Source organism: Coffea arabica, chromosome 7c (assembly GCF_036785885.1).
Source record: "Coffea arabica cultivar ET-39 chromosome 7c, Coffea Arabica ET-39 HiFi, whole genome shotgun sequence".
Taxonomy (NCBI): domain Eukaryota; kingdom Viridiplantae; phylum Streptophyta; class Magnoliopsida; order Gentianales; family Rubiaceae; genus Coffea; species Coffea arabica.
Window position 1 is genome coordinate 18839689 of NC_092322.1, and position 17563 is coordinate 18857251.

The window sequence follows — 17563 nt, forward strand, 5'->3', positions numbered from 1 at the left end:
TCATAATAACAAGAATCGTATTAAGTACAAGTGCAGAAACGCAGTTTAGTTCAAGACAGATTTGACGTACAAATGCGGTAATACCATACCCGAGGCTACGCTTATCGGATCAAAACGAAACCTACGCCGTTTCGAAGCTAAGACACAGAGCTTCAACATTTATGAAGGTCACGTAGCCCAGTTTCTAATGTAACTTAGTCAAATTCTCGAATTACTAAACCAGAAACCAATTCGTCGGTTGTTTAAATGCAGAACACTGTAATGAACCTAACTCAGTGTACACAAGTCCGAATCAGGTTTTCTTTGAGGCATTTTAAAGCTACTTCAGAACACTACAACTTTTATGTTTTGGTCCAGAGCTAAATCAGAATGAATCCTGGTCAAAAATCGTGATAAACTGGACTCAACTGCTGAAACGGACTGCTGGGAAATTTTTGAAACAGTAGGGGTATTTTGGACTTTTCATGACCTACGTTGCTCCGATTGAGCTGAAATTTTACAGGCACCTATAAAACACCATTCTATACAACTTTCCTTCTTTGGCCAAAGGCCAATTCGGCCTCTAACATATAGATACAATTTCGGACAGAATGTTTGGGAAATTTTCCAGAAATCTGGAATTTTTAGCTCTAAGTGTAATTTCCTCAAATTTCTGGTTCTAATCACCACCAAACAACCTTATATAACTTTAATTGCAACATTCACACATCATACATCACATTGAGCAGAAAATCAGAAACCCTAGTTCATCAAATAAATTGGGGAAAAACTCCTACACATGCTAGCATCCATGAATCTACCACCAATCAAGCTACCAAGCTTACTTTAACCATGATTGAAAGAGAAAGTTAGAGAGATATCATCCTCTTACCTTGATTAGAAGTCCCTAAGAGCAGCCCCAAGCTTTCTCTTCCCAAATTTCCACCACCAATCACTAGATAATCACTCAAGAGTAGGTTTAATCGGTTTACTTTGTGGATTTTCTCACTAAGTTGTTGGATTTGAAGGTGAAATGAAGAAATCTTCCTTGGTGTTTTCTCCAAGCTAAGTTCGGCCAGCACCAGCAGAAATGAGGAAGAATTGGCTAAGTGTTAAGGTTATATGGATGGAGTTTGTCTTGGTAAGAAGCCATGAGGTGGTGACACTTGTCACCACCACCACCCTTTCTTTTTCTCTTTCTTTCTTGCCTTTCTTAGCCACCAATTTTCGGTCAACATGCTGCCAAGAGAGAAGATATTATGTGCAAAAGTCAACAACTTGTTGGGTAAGAAAAAAATGGTGGTCAAGCGGTGCGTTCAATCAGTAATGCGCGGGACCCGCCGGTTCGCGCCGTTTTTCTTAAAAACTCACGTACTATGGTTTTTACTTCCCATTCACTAACCTTATATCGTCGCTCCTAGTCACATATTATTTCTCACTTAAAAGTCACCTTTAATCATCAAATTGATCCTTGGCCAGTACCGAAAATTCATCCGGCGGAAAAATCGCAAAAACCCTAATTTTGCTCAAAACTTGAAACCAAAGCGTAAAACCTTATTTTCTAGGTTTATTTACACTTAGTGTGATATAATGAGGTAGGGGCCTTAATAAATAATAATTTTCAAATAAAAGACATTTTTGAGGAAAAATGTAGGAAATTTGCGGATCCTCACATAATCTATAACTTGCAAGTATTAGTGTACTCTAAATTTACATTACATATTTACTAATCTTAAGGCTTTAAGTATAGATAAGACAACTAAACAGTGTAAGTGGATGTATATGAATTGCAAATCAATGTATTAGTGTATTGACTTTCACAATAACATTTGTAAATAAATAAGTTTAATTTTGATTTGAAATAAATTATAAGTTTGTAACTAACATAACTTATCACTAATCATTGTAATTTGTAAGTTTGTAACTAATATTACTTATTATTAATCATTGTAAATTATAAATTCATAAATTATTACTAATCATTGTACAGTCTAAGGTTTATTCTAGTTTAAATTAATCACTTTTTATGTGTTCCTTAAATCATAGACTAAGGATTGTAAGTATAAGTGATCAAACAAGTTAAAAGTTCATATTATCTATTTACTAATCTTAAGGCTTTAAGTATAGACAAAATAACTAAGAAGTGTAAGTAAATACATGTGAGTTGCAAATCAAGTAAATAAGTTTTATTTTGATTTGAAATAAATTATAAGTTTGTAACTAATATAACTTATCACTAATCATTGATTCATTGTAATTTGTAAGTTTGTAATTAATATTACTTATTATTAATCATTGTAAATTATAAATTCATTGTAACTACTAACTAAATTAGTTTAAATTAATCACTTTTTATGTGTTTCTTAAATCATATACCAAGGATTTTGGGTATAAGTGATCAAATAAATACCAATTAAACCCCAAAATGATTTGAACATAAGTAATGTGTTCAATTATGAATAAATTTGGGGATCAAACCAGTAATAATTTTTAAATCATTGAGGAGCATAATGAATGTATTATAATTTAGGAGCCCCAATTTGTAAATTAAAAATTACAAAATCACTTCATTTGGGAAAAGTCGGATTTCATGATTTTCATCTTCAGCTGATGAAAATTGAAAAGTGAGAAAACAACCATTGCAAATTTGCAATATTGCATAGTGCCGTGACTGCCATCACGTAGGGCTTTCACAGCACTAACACTCCCAAGTCCCAAGTCCCAATTCCCAAATCGAAGCTGCTCTCTGCCTCTCCGGCCTCCGCCAGTCCGCCGCGCTCTACGTCTCCTGTCGGCTGTGTCCTGCCGTGCTGGTTCATCGCTGCCGAGTGTCGAAGACGAAGCACCAAGATCTCACTTGTTCATCGCTGGTTCATCACTGCTCATCTCTGGCTCACTTAGGTAAGTGCTCCTCTGTTTTTGGCTCTGTGTCTCTGGCAGTAAAATGGCCAAGATCGACTTGGAAATTTGTTATCCTGAATTGATAAGGGGACGAAATCTGAGCTTCCAATTGCAAACTCTCACTATTATAGTAGTTTAGATTAGATTTGATATAACATAAGCTTTGTATTTTATACACAAGAAATCTCTCTCCAGTTGTGCAGCCTTTAAAAGTTAAGACCTTGGGGAAAAATTCCACCTTTTTCCCGTTAGAAAAATTAAAAAGGAAAAAACTTGCTAATATGAAAATTTTACCTCCTTGTCCGTGGAGATTCTCTTAATTAATGGGACTTGGCAACATTCTGGATGAAGTTATGCACTTGTGCTTCTTTGAAACTAGTCTATTCTTGCCTTGAATATTATATCGGCCTACAACATTTTGCATAAAACTGAATCTATTTTTTATGGTGAAGTTAATACTGAGTCTATTTTTTTTCATTGTGACTTGTGAAATGTGAACTTGAAAAGTGTGTTAGTGTTACTTTGAATAACTTGTAGTTGTATTGTATATTGGCAGTTGGTACTTGGTACTCCAGATTTGTATTTGATGGATTTTGGCATTTGTAATGTGTGTGTAATAATTTGGATGTTGATTTTCTTTGAATTGGTGTTGTAGGCTTGTAGCCTGTAAGTTTGCAATTAGAATTAGTTTGCAATTAGCCTCATAGCCTGTAAGTTGTACAGAAGCAGCGTTGCAAACTTAAGCTGATAACAGGGTATTTTTATCTTTTTTTTTGGAATAGATGAATTCGGTTTAACCGAATTCATTACCGTTTTCGAATTTGAAATCGGTTGCGGAATGAATTCGGTTATGCCCAATTCGGAATTGAAAACGGTTTAAAATTTTACAGGTAGAATAACCGAATTCACCGAATTCAGTGCACCGAATTTGCACCGAATGCACACCCCTATTCACAACACATGCTTCAGGAAAGTTTTACCACTAAGCGTAACTGCCTTAAACCCAATGTTTTCAAACTCGGATCGGACCGAACGATTCGACTGCGAACCAGTCATGTATCCGGTCCGATTCATAGCTTATGTTGACTTGGATAAAAAACCGGTCAAAACCCGTAAAAACCGTTCAAACCATTAAAATCGGCTCGAACCGTGAACCGTGGTTTTCCATTTTTTGAGTCAAAATTGACAAAATTTCCAATTTTGACCCTAATCTTCACTTCAGTCTTCCTCTTCGCACTTTGCTTCGGTCTTCCTGCTTTCTCTCTCTGCAATTGCCGAAATTGCCTTGCCTGCCGTCTCTATTTCCTTCTCGCCTTAATAGCTTAATTCTAATCCCTTCTCCAAACTCCAAACTCCAATCTTGACTTCTTGAGCCATAGCAATCAGCAAAAAGGAAGCACCGCAGCATGAGGTTTTTCCGCCCGCTGCTGTGATTCTAAGCCAAAAAAACCCTGGAATTCAAGCTTATACCAGGTTCGTTAATCTTTTTTCCCCTTTTTTTTCCTTTAGTTGTTGATTCTAAGCCAAAAAAAAACTCTGGAATTACGCTTTGGTTGCTTTGAGGATAACAAGAGCAATTCTTGCATAACAGATTTACAAAGTTCTTTTATTTTCCACTAAATTGCTAATTTCCAAATGTGTAGAAGTTAAATTTGGGGATTTTAACTTTTTATACCCTGGATGCAGAATTTCTTTCGAAATGAGAATTTGTTGCCTGAGAGCGAGCTAGAATATTCCGCTGAGGGAGCTAGAATGAAGTTGCTAAACCTTATAGAGGGATACCTGTTGGAAAATTCTGTTACTCTCTGCAACTCTGCTCATTTAGTTTTCCTTTATTGTGCAGAGAATAGGACTAAATGCTGCACTTCACTGTATAAGGTCTTGTGTCTGGTGAGATAAGAGCCCTAATAGGACTAGATCTAATGACAAAAGTGAAATCTTGCACCATTTGGAGGATTTTTCTTAACGGGCTGTTGATGAGACCTGGGCTTTTGAATCATGACATCACTGAAATATATTTTCTTTTCCTAAATGAAAGAATGTCTAAATTAGGCTCACAATTCTTACTGAATAAACATATTGTTGGTTTTTCCAAGCTGATATATCCACACAATGCCCTATTTTGGAATTCCTGAAATGATACATTCTGATGTGTTGTGCTGATTCTTGATGAATAAAGTATCAAGTAGTTATTTCGCCTGTCATATGTTTAACTCCGCTTGACCTGATTGGAATTATGACTCGTTTGGAAATTTAGGATTATAAATGAATTCAAGTACCATTTTGCTACTGAACTACTATGAGCCATCTGAACTTCAACTTCTATTTGTTTTTTGGTGGTGCAAACAAGTGTAGAGTTCCCTTTTCTCCTTCTAATATTAGATCAATAGCTGTCCTGCCTTCATTAACATGACAGATGAAATCCATACCAAAATCTACAGTAACATGACAGATGAAAGTTTTCAAAATGTTAATTGTGTATGTTAATTATTGGATATTGCTCTTATGTTAATTGTGGTTTAGCACTTATATCTTATTCTGTGCATTGGTGTGTGTGTGTGTGTGTCTATATATATATATATAGATATATTTATTTAATTATTTATTGAACCTCGACCCTTTCACTTCATTGGTTCAATTGACGGTCCGGGTTTTAAAACATTGCTAGTTAAATCCAAAGCCTAAATAAACATTAAAGAAGAACTGCTTTCCTTCCCGCCAAAAGCACTATCAGCATTGTAGGCAGAAAGGGCTAGAGTCTCACGGAGGGGTCATCGAGCTAGGTCAGAATTCCGGTTCTATAAAACTCCAAAACCACACCACCCTCTACTCCAATTATGGCTGAGGTTACAATTTTTGAAGGCATTAGGGCTCAAAATCTGACCTTCACAGAGAATTTGAGGTTGTTAGGGGTCCAGCTATGGCAAGTACTGAATAATAATCGTCGTTCACTCCTTGGCATTGCTCAATTCACCCTGTTAGCGGTCGGATGGGTGATGTTCGCATTCTTCACCGACGACGGCAACCGGATTGAGGGTATTATAATGCCAGAGTATGAGTATTTTGGGGCAGCTACTTTTCTGACATTTGCGGGAACAATTGGATGTTATTGTTCTCTGTTGGTTTTGTGGCTTACTCAAAAGTTGATACACTGCTTGAGGCAGTGTGGGTTCAACGGATTATCTAGTTCTGTCACTTTCGTTGCCTCTGCGATCTTCAGCGCGTGGTATCTGTTCTTATCCGCTTTCTTGGGGCTTTGTGTCGTGGAGGACGTGACTTCCTTTGATGCTATGGTGGCGATTACATGGGGGCTATTTGTTTCTATGCTGTTTCTGGAATTGCCGGATGATTTTGGGCTCACCGATTCCTTTGTAGCTGCCAATTTTGGCATTGCAATCAAATTATCTGCATCACATTCTATCTGTCCATCAAAATTGTTTGCCATGCATCTGTCCACCGCTACCTGTTCATTAGAATTGTTTGCCATGAGTCCGTCTACTGCACCGTCAACATCTCCCGGTCTAGTAGTTCTGAAGAGGATTGCTATTGCCTTCACCCCATTATTGGCAAAGATGGTGGTTACACGTGTCCTAGGCTTATGGACTCACAGGCAAGAGGAAGAGCTTGTTGCTGGATTCGCAGATGCGAGTCCAGAATAAGCTGCTTAGCATGTGAGTATCGTTGACGTTGGTTCATCATAATTAGTGTTATTGTTGTTTTGATTATTTGGAACTACTTGATTTTGATCTTGAAATTTTGGTTTTGTGCAAAGGACTTGAAAGAATAAAGAAGACAATGAAGAATAAATGCTGGGGAAAAGTTACCTATGCTGGTGGTGGCATTTGGATTTTGTGGATGTTTAAGAATAAATAAGCAAATCTGATTAGCACTCTACCTCTCTCACTAAGCACCGGTTGCCTAAATAGATGGTGAATGTTGATCTGGCCATCTCCAGCCATGGAGTGATTGTTAGGTAATTTTCTCGTTTTGTGTGCAGATATTTCAGTATGTTGAATTGTCGATACACAAGTGCATTAATGTGTCCATTGTCTTGAAGGGAGAACTGATTATGTCTGTGTTATCTTGACGTGCATCTTTGTATGCCACTAACCAGCTTTAGCCCTGCAATTTATTGCCTGGAATAGGTGTAAGCACTATAAACTTAGACAAATGTATGAATCTCTCTACTTTCTCCTTAAGTCCAAAAATTGATTTCTGGGGAACATATCTGACTCATTTGACTTGATTCATTTATCCTACTAATACTTAAGAAGTATTTTTACTTCCACTATTCAATGCTTTTCATCTTCACAGGATTTTTATAAAATTTTTGAGGAAAGGTTTTAGTGCTTTGAAGCATTGTGCACCAATTTTATGTGCAGCCATATTTTGTTTAATTACCTTTTCACCCTTTTGCTTGAGCTAAAGTTCACCTCTGAGAAGGGCATTTCCTTGTATAATATAAAAAGGAGTTTATTTTGCACTTGTTCTCTGATTTACGACTGCCTATTCAGGGTTTATAGTGTCCTTGCTTTATGAGTCTGATATGTCCTTATTGCAATGGGCACAAGTATTCTGAATGAAGCTTAGAGTTTTGGTAAATGCACTCTGGTATCCCCTTTTGCTTTCAACAGCGTGCTAAGCTGAGATTATTAATGCCTAGCTGCTATGTGAATTTGCTGAAATGTCCTGGAAGGTGCCATTCTGACTTTTGAGCTGAGCTTTAAAAGCTCCTTGGATTTTCCATAATTTGCTGTTGTAATGAAGTTTTTCATCAGTGGTCATTAAAATTGTATTAAGCCATGGGATGGCTACTACCATTTGTTGGTCATTTATTTCGGATCCAAGTAACGGCTTGTTCTTCCTCTCTTACGATCTGTTGATTTCACATTATTTGCCACAATTAGGTTTAGGTTGTTGGCTATGCTTTATTCGTGGTGTGTCTTTTGGTTTTAGGTCTTTTAAAGGATCTTAGTTTCTTCTCTTTTTACCTCTAATTTTATCAATTTTATGCAAGTTTTTGTTGCTGAAAAACTCAGAAAAAATTACACACAAAAATTCACTGACTACTGTGTGCCTTAGAATTGAATAGGGATATGGCTTGTCAAGCAACAAGACCACTTGATTGGAAATTTGGCATCAAAGCTGCTGCAAAACTCCAATGGGAAATCCAAGCAGCTGCGCCACTTCGGACCACCTCCTTGCACGGTCTTGGTTGACAAGAACACTAGCATCATCTGCCAGGGCATCGCCAGCGAAAACAGAAGCTTACAAACTGAACAAGCCACCAAATTCGGCACCATAATGGTAAAGAAAGAAAACATTGACAGAACTCGTATATGTACACTTAAAGTTATGTTAAGCAATTAATTATTGATCCAGGAACTATTCTGCCAATACTTTTGATTGATTGTATCCTCGTCTAAGCTATTATATGAATTATATAAGTCATTTCAACTGCTAGATTTTGTAGACTGTTGGAAATCAACTTCCAATACTGATTTTCCATGCTTTATGGTGAGCATGAATACTTGCAAACGATCTGGAGATAAATTGGCTGTAGCTTCAGCTTTTTAATTATCTTGGCCTTAATCTCATAATACCATCAAATTGTTTGCCCTATTACCCAATTATCATTTAATATCTTTGAACTCTAAAGCTTGGGTTCTGCATTGCAGCTATTGTTGGATATTTTACTCCTAATGGCGAGCCAAAGGCAGAAAAGAAGCTGATGGGGGCAGGCTGCTTGGAATGAAAGGTATGAGATTCTTGGTGGAGGAATTATGGGTATCAGTCAATTGTCATTGTCTCATGTTTTGCATAAAACAAAAAAAGGTTCTGATTACTTACAAATTCTCACACTTCCAGTCCTTTTTTTTTTTGTAAGCCAGTTTTTATATTAAATAGGTTGAAATGATTGCAAGCACTTGAGTATGAAACAGGTTAATTTTAGTTCATGAAAATTGCATTAAAAGTTTTTCGAGTAAAATCTTTATTAATGATATCGTCAGGTCCTCTTCTCATCCTCACCTTTGGGTGTATCACTGTTGTTTTTGGGCTTATAGATTTTCTCCACCTCTTTGATTGTAATCTTTGATGTTTGTTCTTTTTTTAATGAATTCTAATGTCTGATATAGTGGGGCTTTGATTTTAATTTTTGTATTTGTTTTAGTAAAAAGGGTTTGACTTTGTGATCTCTTATTTTATTAAGAAGTATTGTTGATTTGGAAATAAAGTTAAGATTTCTGCTTATGGCATTTTTTGGACTAGTAGGACGCAGGGAAAGAAAAAGGATGGAAGATGAGTAAACGGAACAAGCTGGGAGAAAGAAGCTGTCTGCTTCAGCCATTTGCATCTACTACTGAGAAGTTATAAACTCTGTGACAATCATTGTTTCCTTTTTGTCATGTTTTACTCCTCAAGAACTAGAAAAAGCAATGGATGAAAATTATGGGAAAATAGTTGATGAGAAAGCTCATATTCTAAAAGTCAAGATGGAACTAGATGATCAGCTAGAATAACTCACTTCAGAATCTGATCATTAAGGTCACATGGAGCTGGATCAGCACTTACTCTCAGAAGGAAAACCCCACATTATTAATCTCTTCTCTCTTCTAAGGTCCCCTTTCCAAAAATTTATTGATGAGTAGATTATATGATGCATGCATAAGCTTTTAAGGCTTAAACTGTGTGCTTTTTGTGCCAGGTTCTAAGAAGGTTCAAAAAAACTGAAAATTGTCCTGTTTCTAAAATTGACAATGTAAGGAATTTTTATGTCATTTTTCCTCCTTCATGGGCAATTTTTCTTTCCTCTTTATTTTCATTTTCGTGGATTCGGAGTTTAAAGTTGTATAGTGTGGAATGTTCTCATGCAAGTCTGATTGTTATTAGTATCAAATGCCCTTTTGACACCTGAAATAGTCAAAATTTCTCATTCTAGTTTTATTAATTTTAATTAGCTGGCCAACAAAATAGATATTTCTGCCTCAGCTGATAGTGGAGAAAGAAGGTTGGTTATGACTCCAGCTAGGCTTCGGATTCGAACTTGCAAATGGTCTGTGGCTTTAGGCCTTTACTAGTCTAGTATAATTCAAGAAAATGCTAATGAAAAGGATTTATGTGAAACAGACAATTATGTCTCATGCCTGCTGCTTGTGAGCTGAACATTAGTCAGAAGGACTTTTGTTGGTTTATTTCTCTTCTTTACTGACTTTAGAGTTTAGATGATTAAAAAATGTAATCATTACAATGATGATGATGATGATAGGAAGCCCAATTTAGAGTATTCATTGGCCAATATGTGTTTTGTATGGTAACATTTTTCAATCAAACTTAAAGGTGGATTTTGATATGTGCATAATAATACCAAGTACAGTTTCTATATACATAAACTCCTAAATTATTATAGGTTGTGTTTGGATCCACTGTTTTTGGTAAAAACAGTTTTTGTAGTCAAAATACAAATTATAGTCAACTAAGTGTATTTGAAATGCTACACTCCCGCTCCTGCCATACGGTACTGTTTAGGGGCCCAAAAAGTAAAACTAGTTTTTCAATTAGCTTTCTTGTCCTTCCCGTTCCTGCTTCAATTTCCTGTTCTAAAACGTATCTCTAAAAATCACTTTCCTCTTCACTTTCCTCTTCTAAGCAGCAACAGCCGAGGTACAATGTATCTCTAAAAATCACCGGCCGTTTCAGCTCATCTGTTAATAATCCTTGGAGGTTCAATGCCCATGTCTCCGCAAGTTCAATCTTAGCTTCTCCGTCCTGAATTTGCAGCTTATCTTCAGCAGAGCAAAACTGTGAAGAAGGAGCTGAGTATACGCTGCAGAGCCACCCGGGAGAAGCGGCAGGGCCACTATCAGACTTCAAGAAGCATAATCAGCTTGCAAGTGCCATTTCGAAGTCGCGGCTACTTGCTCAGCGAAGGATTTTGATCCGCCTCTGCTCAGCTGTTGCTTCGTCGAGGTTCGTTCTACTGTTTACTTAATTGGGGCCTAATTCATACGAATTAGGGCTACAGTAAATAGTGAATGTGTTTGCTGTTCAATCAAAGCCTTTCTTGTGCTGATAGTATATGGTAGAGACTGTGAGTACAATTTTGAAATGGTTGTATGACACGTTGGATATTACATTTTATTTGACACAGCTGACATTCATGCTTCTTCATTTAAACTTGTAATTCTGCGGCAGTTCCACTTTTGATTTTCTTAAGTTCTGGTTTGGCACCTCAATTTTCCAATTCAGACTGGCAGCTTCACCATTTATTTGCTTTTGTGCTCTTCCCCGCATATGTAATGAGTATGCCCGAATTAGGGGTTTGGAGACAGGGTACGCATACCAACATATTAGCAAATAATTGAATGTGCTTGCATTTGCTTGTTTGGCATGCATAGGAGAGTTTTTTTTAGAAGCTCATGGTATACGTGTACCCTGTTAATTGGGTGAATATTGATGCTATTTTGTGGATTAGACATTTTATCAATTATTGTTGTAAGCTTAAATTGATCAGTTCTGGGCCAGTTCTCCGTTAATTGGGGTGTTCTTGCTACACTTTTATTTTGGATAAGGAATTTGATCAATTTGTGCTATTATTAAGCACCAGTGATTGTGCTTTGGTTATTGCAATTTGATTAGTGAAATATTTGGAAAACTGCGACTCGGAACTGGATTTACTATTTGGTTCTTGCTGTTGGAGTAGCTATTATTTTCTGCTGTTGTTGTTGTACTTGAGCCAATGCCATTCTGGTCCGTGCAATTTTATTGGGTGGCCTTGTGAAATTTTAATTAGTCCTAGCTTGCATGCTGCAAATTGACGCATTATCGCTGCTGTTTCGTTTTCAATGTTTTAGAGCACCTGTAGATGGCCGAAACTTTTTCTGGTTCTTATGTGAAGCTGTTTTGGTTCTGTGAGAGCGTTCCCCCCCATATTATAGCCTGACAAAAACTAAAAGATATTTGTGTCTGTGTTGCTGCTAAATATTAATCCAGTGTGATTGCATTTGGGGCTTTGAAATTCGAACTTCCAAGCCGAAGGTGCAATTGCCCTGGTGTTTCGTTTTTGGAATGGACATGAGTTTGAACGTATTGGTTAAATAGATGACTTGATCAACGAATATATGTTCGGTTCTTGCTTTAAATTACTGGCATTGTTGTTGCGCTCCATTCATTAATCTCCATTCATTGTTGTTGCTTTAACCATTTCATAGGATTAATTCAAGTAGTTTCTTGACTCCACGTTAGCCTCCTGTGAATACTTTTGTGGTGTTTTGCTAACAGTTAAAGAAATGATTCTGGTTTTTAGAAATTATTTGTTATCGTTTTATTAAGATTTTTACTGTTTCCCAATTCTTCATCAAAACCACTAATATTTCTCCAATTTTATAATTGGAAACCGAAAGCAACTGCACAACAAAAAGTCCTATAACAGATAATATCCACACAGGCACCAGTTGCTCGCTCTTTGCGCCAGGGGTACAACTAGTTTTACAGCATGGTTTTTGGTTTTCTGCATTTCTGGATGTTCAAGGCTAATGCTAGAGTAACATATATGTGCAATCATATGATTAACTGTGAAATCATTGATTATCTGGTTAATCTGATTCAAATTTTATACTTAAACCAAATATTTGCTGGTGACTGAGGTTTATTTTACCACAGCTTCATCTTTATCTTTATAATATTTAGGGAGATTCATCGTGGAATCATTTTTTGTTCTGCTTTTTAGACTTCAGAGTGCTTCAGGTGCGGCTTTAGCAGATTTGCATTTGAGGAGCAGGTTGAGGTTAGTCCTGGACTTCCTGTGCTTATGATTATTTTACTGGGCAGTCATGTTTACTATCTAATCTGGCTGAATAGCTGTGTATGTTCTTCTAAACTTTGAATAAATGCATTACATATTTGGCTGTCAAACCAGCTTGTTTAATTTTTTGATATTACAACAGTTCAAAGCTGTTTGTTAGATGCTCGATATCTTCAAATATTTGTGAAGATGGTGAAGTTTTTCTTGCACTATAGGAGGTAGCACTGTATATGGCTTACAAGTTCTCAATTGTGTACATTGGTATTATTCATAGCTTGTGCTGGCCATGTGATTTAATCTTACCATTTTGTAAATAACGTCTGGACCATATAGCTAACACATAAATTCAGATGCTGTAATGTATGTATTCAAACTGCTGAAATATGAACCTGATTACAGCTATGCTATCAAGCTGTTCCTGCAACTATTTGTGCATATATTCTCTCTTTCTAGTAGATATGGTTTTGATTTTTAATACTGGTTTAGATAACACTTGCATTTTTCTTAGCCTCTATTTTTCCAATCTAGTGATGTACTAAACTGGGTTTGATCACTATTTGTCTGTGATGGTCTCCGATTATTTTGGAGTGTGTTCCAATCACATGCTAGGTATGTCATGGAGGCATTATGGAAGTGATCTCCAGTCATGAGGTATTTTTTTATGTTGAAAGTTTCTTTTGCTTATTAGTTGTTCTTAGTTTCAGCCTCCAACTACAACCCCACTTTTGTGCAGGTTCTTGGTGAATAGACGTCCTTAAGTATGACACATACTTTTTGTAAGTTCATGCTAGCTATGTCTTACACCTCCCGTCCTCTCTGATCAAACGTGGTACGGAATTGACATGTTGAACTAAGATGAAATTTTGGAAGATCATACATCTCATTCTGTATAGGGTGACCGGAGATATGTGGTGCTCAATCGGAGTTGCTCGCTAGTCAAGAAAAATTCCTCCCCTAACTTTTTAGTTAAAATTTGGAGAATGACTAGCTTTCTATAGATGTCCCATGCCCCCAGCATAGTTTGTAAACTTTCTTGCATGTTTCAATGAAGATTGTGTTCTATTCTGGTTCTCAGACAATTTTAGTAGAAAATCTATTTGTTTTTGATAGATATATTAGTTGCATTTTATATCCAGAAATTTTCTGAATTAAAGTAATAGCATCTTCTGTTATCAGGCAGAGGCCATTGCTTTTATTGAAGCTAATGCGGTGGCTTTGAATTGGGATACCAAAAGCTACATGTTTGAAAATTGCAGTGCTACGTATTCCGACAATAGTCTAAATTGAGGGTTACTTCGTGCTAGCTAACTGCATTTGGCAGATGCTAATGGTCATTTGCTAAGTACGGAATTTCATTTTATCCGTAGAATCATGCTTGCCCTTCTAGAGATGCGCATTTCTGATTGTGAGTTCTAGAAAGGGCCTGCATCGTTATTCCCGGTTTCCCATGGCTGAACCGGAAAGGCATTTTCCACCCACTCGTTCTCTCTGTGCGGTATACATCTTCTTTCTGGACTCTACCATATTTCAATGAGAAAAATTATTATTTGTTTTTTTTACCCAAAAAAAAAGGAAATTATTTGTTTGAGATTGTCGTAATAAACTTGGTGAATTTGGAAAATCAGTAGAGGACTGAAGTGATTCATGTTATATTCGCGGGATAGCTGATTTGGTGAGTTTCTCTAGGCATAACAAATTAGATGAGGGATGCCGATGCAAGTTGGGAAAACATTATTGATGAATTTCTTAGAGCATTCATGACAAGTCATTCATACATTTGTGTTTATACTCCCTCCGTCTCACTTTGATAGTCCTGTTTTTTTTTTCTCGTATGTTCCAAATTGTAGTTCATTTTCCAGTTGAAGAATGTAGTTGTATTTTAATTTTCCTAAAATGCCCTTATTCAATGTAAGTTGTTGTTACTATAAACTTACCTCATTTAATGAGAGTTGATTCTTTTTTTTACCATCAATTCAAGTTTTCATAAAGTTGTACTCTATTTAATGTGAGGGTATTTTAAGAAAATAGTAATCTAAATTTACTTTTTCAACAAAATTAATTATTTTTTCTTAAACTGTGTAAAAAAAAAAACAGAATTATCAAAATGGGACGAAGGGAGTATATTTTTTGTTATGTCGTGCCATTATGTTGAAGAGACAGAATAACAACCTATTTGTAACACACTGCACTAACTTGAATGCAATTAGGATGGCAACGAGGTGGGTCATCCATTCTCTGTCCCCGATGCCGTACTCTATTTCCCCCGATCCTCGGCTCATTCCCCACTTTTTCTCCCTTCCATTGGTTTCGCCCTCTCTGCCCGCTTATACCCTCGTGGTTGTTTAATTATATTTTCATTTGTTATTTTAACATCATTTTTTTAATTATATAACATCAAATAACAACATTATAAATCACAAAAAAAATTGTAAATCACTTTTTTATATTCTTAGTTAAATTTATTTCTCTACTTTTAATAGTAAATCTAAACTTATAATCATCATATATGTTTAAACAACTTATGTGACGATCCTACCTCTCCCTAGAACGTATACAAAGGTTTGACGGATCGCCTGTTCAACTCTTGTCAGACTCATTCACAAACTCCAATCAATAACACTAAAGTCCTTCAATACATCATTTGCATGCTACATCAAACGAGGCCAAGTTTTATCAGTATAGTCTAAATTGCACAATTTCAATAGTTACTTATCCATAACGTTTTTCGCCCTTCTAGTTAAATGAAATTGCCATGGATTTTTGGCCTGTAAGAATTGTGGAGTTTGTTCCAGTAGGATTAACAATAAAATTGGAGGAAATAATCATTAGTTACAAATTCGTGAGTTCAATGACTATATTGGAATGAAAAAAAATAGTTGAATAGTTTTGTGATTAAAAAAAAAAAGAATAGTTTAATGATCCGTAAGATTTTTTTCTTACCCAAAAATATACATGGTTTGTAATTGTAAATTGATCATATCTCATTCTCATCATAAGTTCCATGGCATAAAAGATATATGATTCATTTGCAATATTTACTTTTGTGTCTCTCAAAATATGTGTCTATCTCCATATTAATGTCACATAATGTAACATTTTCTTTTGCCTTTAATAATAACCATTTAAAAAGTATACTGAAAACAGAAAGGAAACGTATCTAACTATTTGCTTAACTCGAAATAGTGTATAGAACATTTCCTCATTCTCCATATCAGTTTGTTCACACAAAAAAATGAGAAACAGAATGAAAATAGTAAATTTTTTTATGCACTATTAATATATATAGGGATGACAATGGGAGCGGATGCTCGCGTGTGCACGTCTCATAGGGAGAGTAATGGGGCAAGGCGAGATCAGGGATGATAGCCCATCCCCTTCCTTTGCTTCAATTTATTAATATAAATAAATGTAATATATTAAATAATCTAATAATAATAAATTTAGAATATTTGACAAGTAAACATAATTTTTATCTCATTGCTATTCAAGTGTGAGTCCACTTGCTCTGTTCCAAAGCTCCAATACCAACACAAGTAGATAATATTATAGTCACCATTGCACGATTATCAAGTTTAACTATTGCTATCTGCATTTCATCAAAAAGCTCCAGAACTTCATTGTACCTAACAAAATTAGCCTATTTGGTGATCAATGCATTCCAAGAAAAACAACACACATCACTAACATTTTATCAAAAACCTTCCTTGCCTCGTTAACAAGTCTAGAATTGCCATACCCTAAAGGCATAAAATTCCTAGAGTTCAACTTCTTCGCTAGTCAAATTATGAAACAAAAGTGTTAGAACATTGATTTGGAAATACAAAATTCCTAGTTGATATTTGGCATAACCATGTTATGCGCTCTATGAGTATTCTCAAGTGTTATTTATATAATCTAATTGAGGTTCTTAATTTTTTTGATATTTTATTTCAACACTTTTCTTGTTTCATTTTTCCTTTCTCACTTTTTCCACTCCATATTTTATTTCATTCGTTGAATTTAGCTTTGATCTATTAAATGGAGGTTTCTTTTTAAAAAATCAAATTATCACTCGTGGCCGCCCCCGTGAAAAGGGCCAAAAGGGGCGGGAGTTTTTTAGCAATGGGACAAGGGACGGGGGAGGGATCCCCTGTTTCAAATCTGTCCCGTTGCCATTCCCCAAGTGTATACACGTGCAGATCTATAAACATGTTATATATGCAAAATTTGGTATTTAAATATAAATTGAAATGATATATTATGTATTGAAATCCTTCAGTGTATACACACACGTATATACTGACAACGTAGAGAAATTATCTAAAATTTAAAAGAAATATCAGAAGAAAAGGTATTTTATTATTATTATTATTATTATTTTTCCTTTTTCGGCCTTGAGGACGAAGCAATCTTTCCCTCGTCACCCGTGCAAGAGAAAGAATCTAATCCAGCACATCGCCACCACTTTGAACATTTGCTCAGCTGTAGAGATGGCAAAATGGGCGGCATGGGCGGGATTTGCTTGGGTTTAAGATGAAACCGAATCATATGGGTTTGGGCTCAACCTTACCCATATATGTTTTGGGACTAACTTGGGCGGGATCACTTTGGGATGGATTTAGATTGATCCCGCCCAATATCCAAATATATTTTCTACATATTTTTTTCTTTTAATTTATTTTTTTATTTTTGTATATAATTTTAATATTATTTATTTATTAAATTTCTTTTAGTTTTATTAAATAAACATGCAAGTGCTTTATACTCAGGATTATCACAAAAAATTGGATTAACAAATAAAGGAAAAAATAGATATACAATCATAACTATAAAAATTGTTAAAAATAATTTTTGAATCTAAGACTCCGTTTGGATTGGCTATTTTTTCAAAAAATAAGTTTT

General features: G+C 35.6%; 1 protein-coding gene across 12 annotated transcripts; it reads left to right on the plus strand.

Moving 5' to 3' along the window:
- Window positions 1–2617: 2617 nt before the first annotated feature.
- Window positions 2618–13761, plus strand: LOC113700141 (uncharacterized). Of its 12 annotated transcripts, none has more exons than XR_011817359.1 (10): window positions 2663–6551; window positions 6653–6853; window positions 7963–8187; window positions 8559–8638; window positions 9154–9248; window positions 9587–9640; window positions 10532–10848; window positions 12568–12664; window positions 13292–13333; window positions 13416–13761. XR_011817359.1 is itself a non-coding variant. In XM_072056444.1 (3 exons), exon 2 carries the CDS (start codon window positions 5718–5720, stop codon window positions 6537–6539), a length of 822 nt encoding a protein of 273 aa, XP_071912545.1. In that variant the 5' UTR covers window positions 2687–2880; window positions 5549–5717; the 3' UTR covers window positions 6540–6551; window positions 6653–6699. The 12 variants fall into 12 exon arrangements, 1 of the variants encoding a protein (XP_071912545.1); XR_011817354.1 differs by having other exon boundaries at window positions 7973–8187; window positions 9154–9499; window positions 12608–12664; window positions 13211–13333; XR_011817355.1 differs by having other exon boundaries at window positions 7973–8187; window positions 9154–9499; window positions 12608–12664; window positions 13271–13333; window positions 13416–13543.
- The last annotated feature ends 3802 nt before the right edge of the window (window positions 13762–17563 follow it).

Bases quoted from the DNA above. Each gene is read 5' to 3' on its own strand.
- LOC113700141 (XM_072056444.1), top strand. From the start codon at position 5,718: ATGGCTGAGGTTACAATTTTTGAAGGCATTAGGGCTCAAAATCTGACC.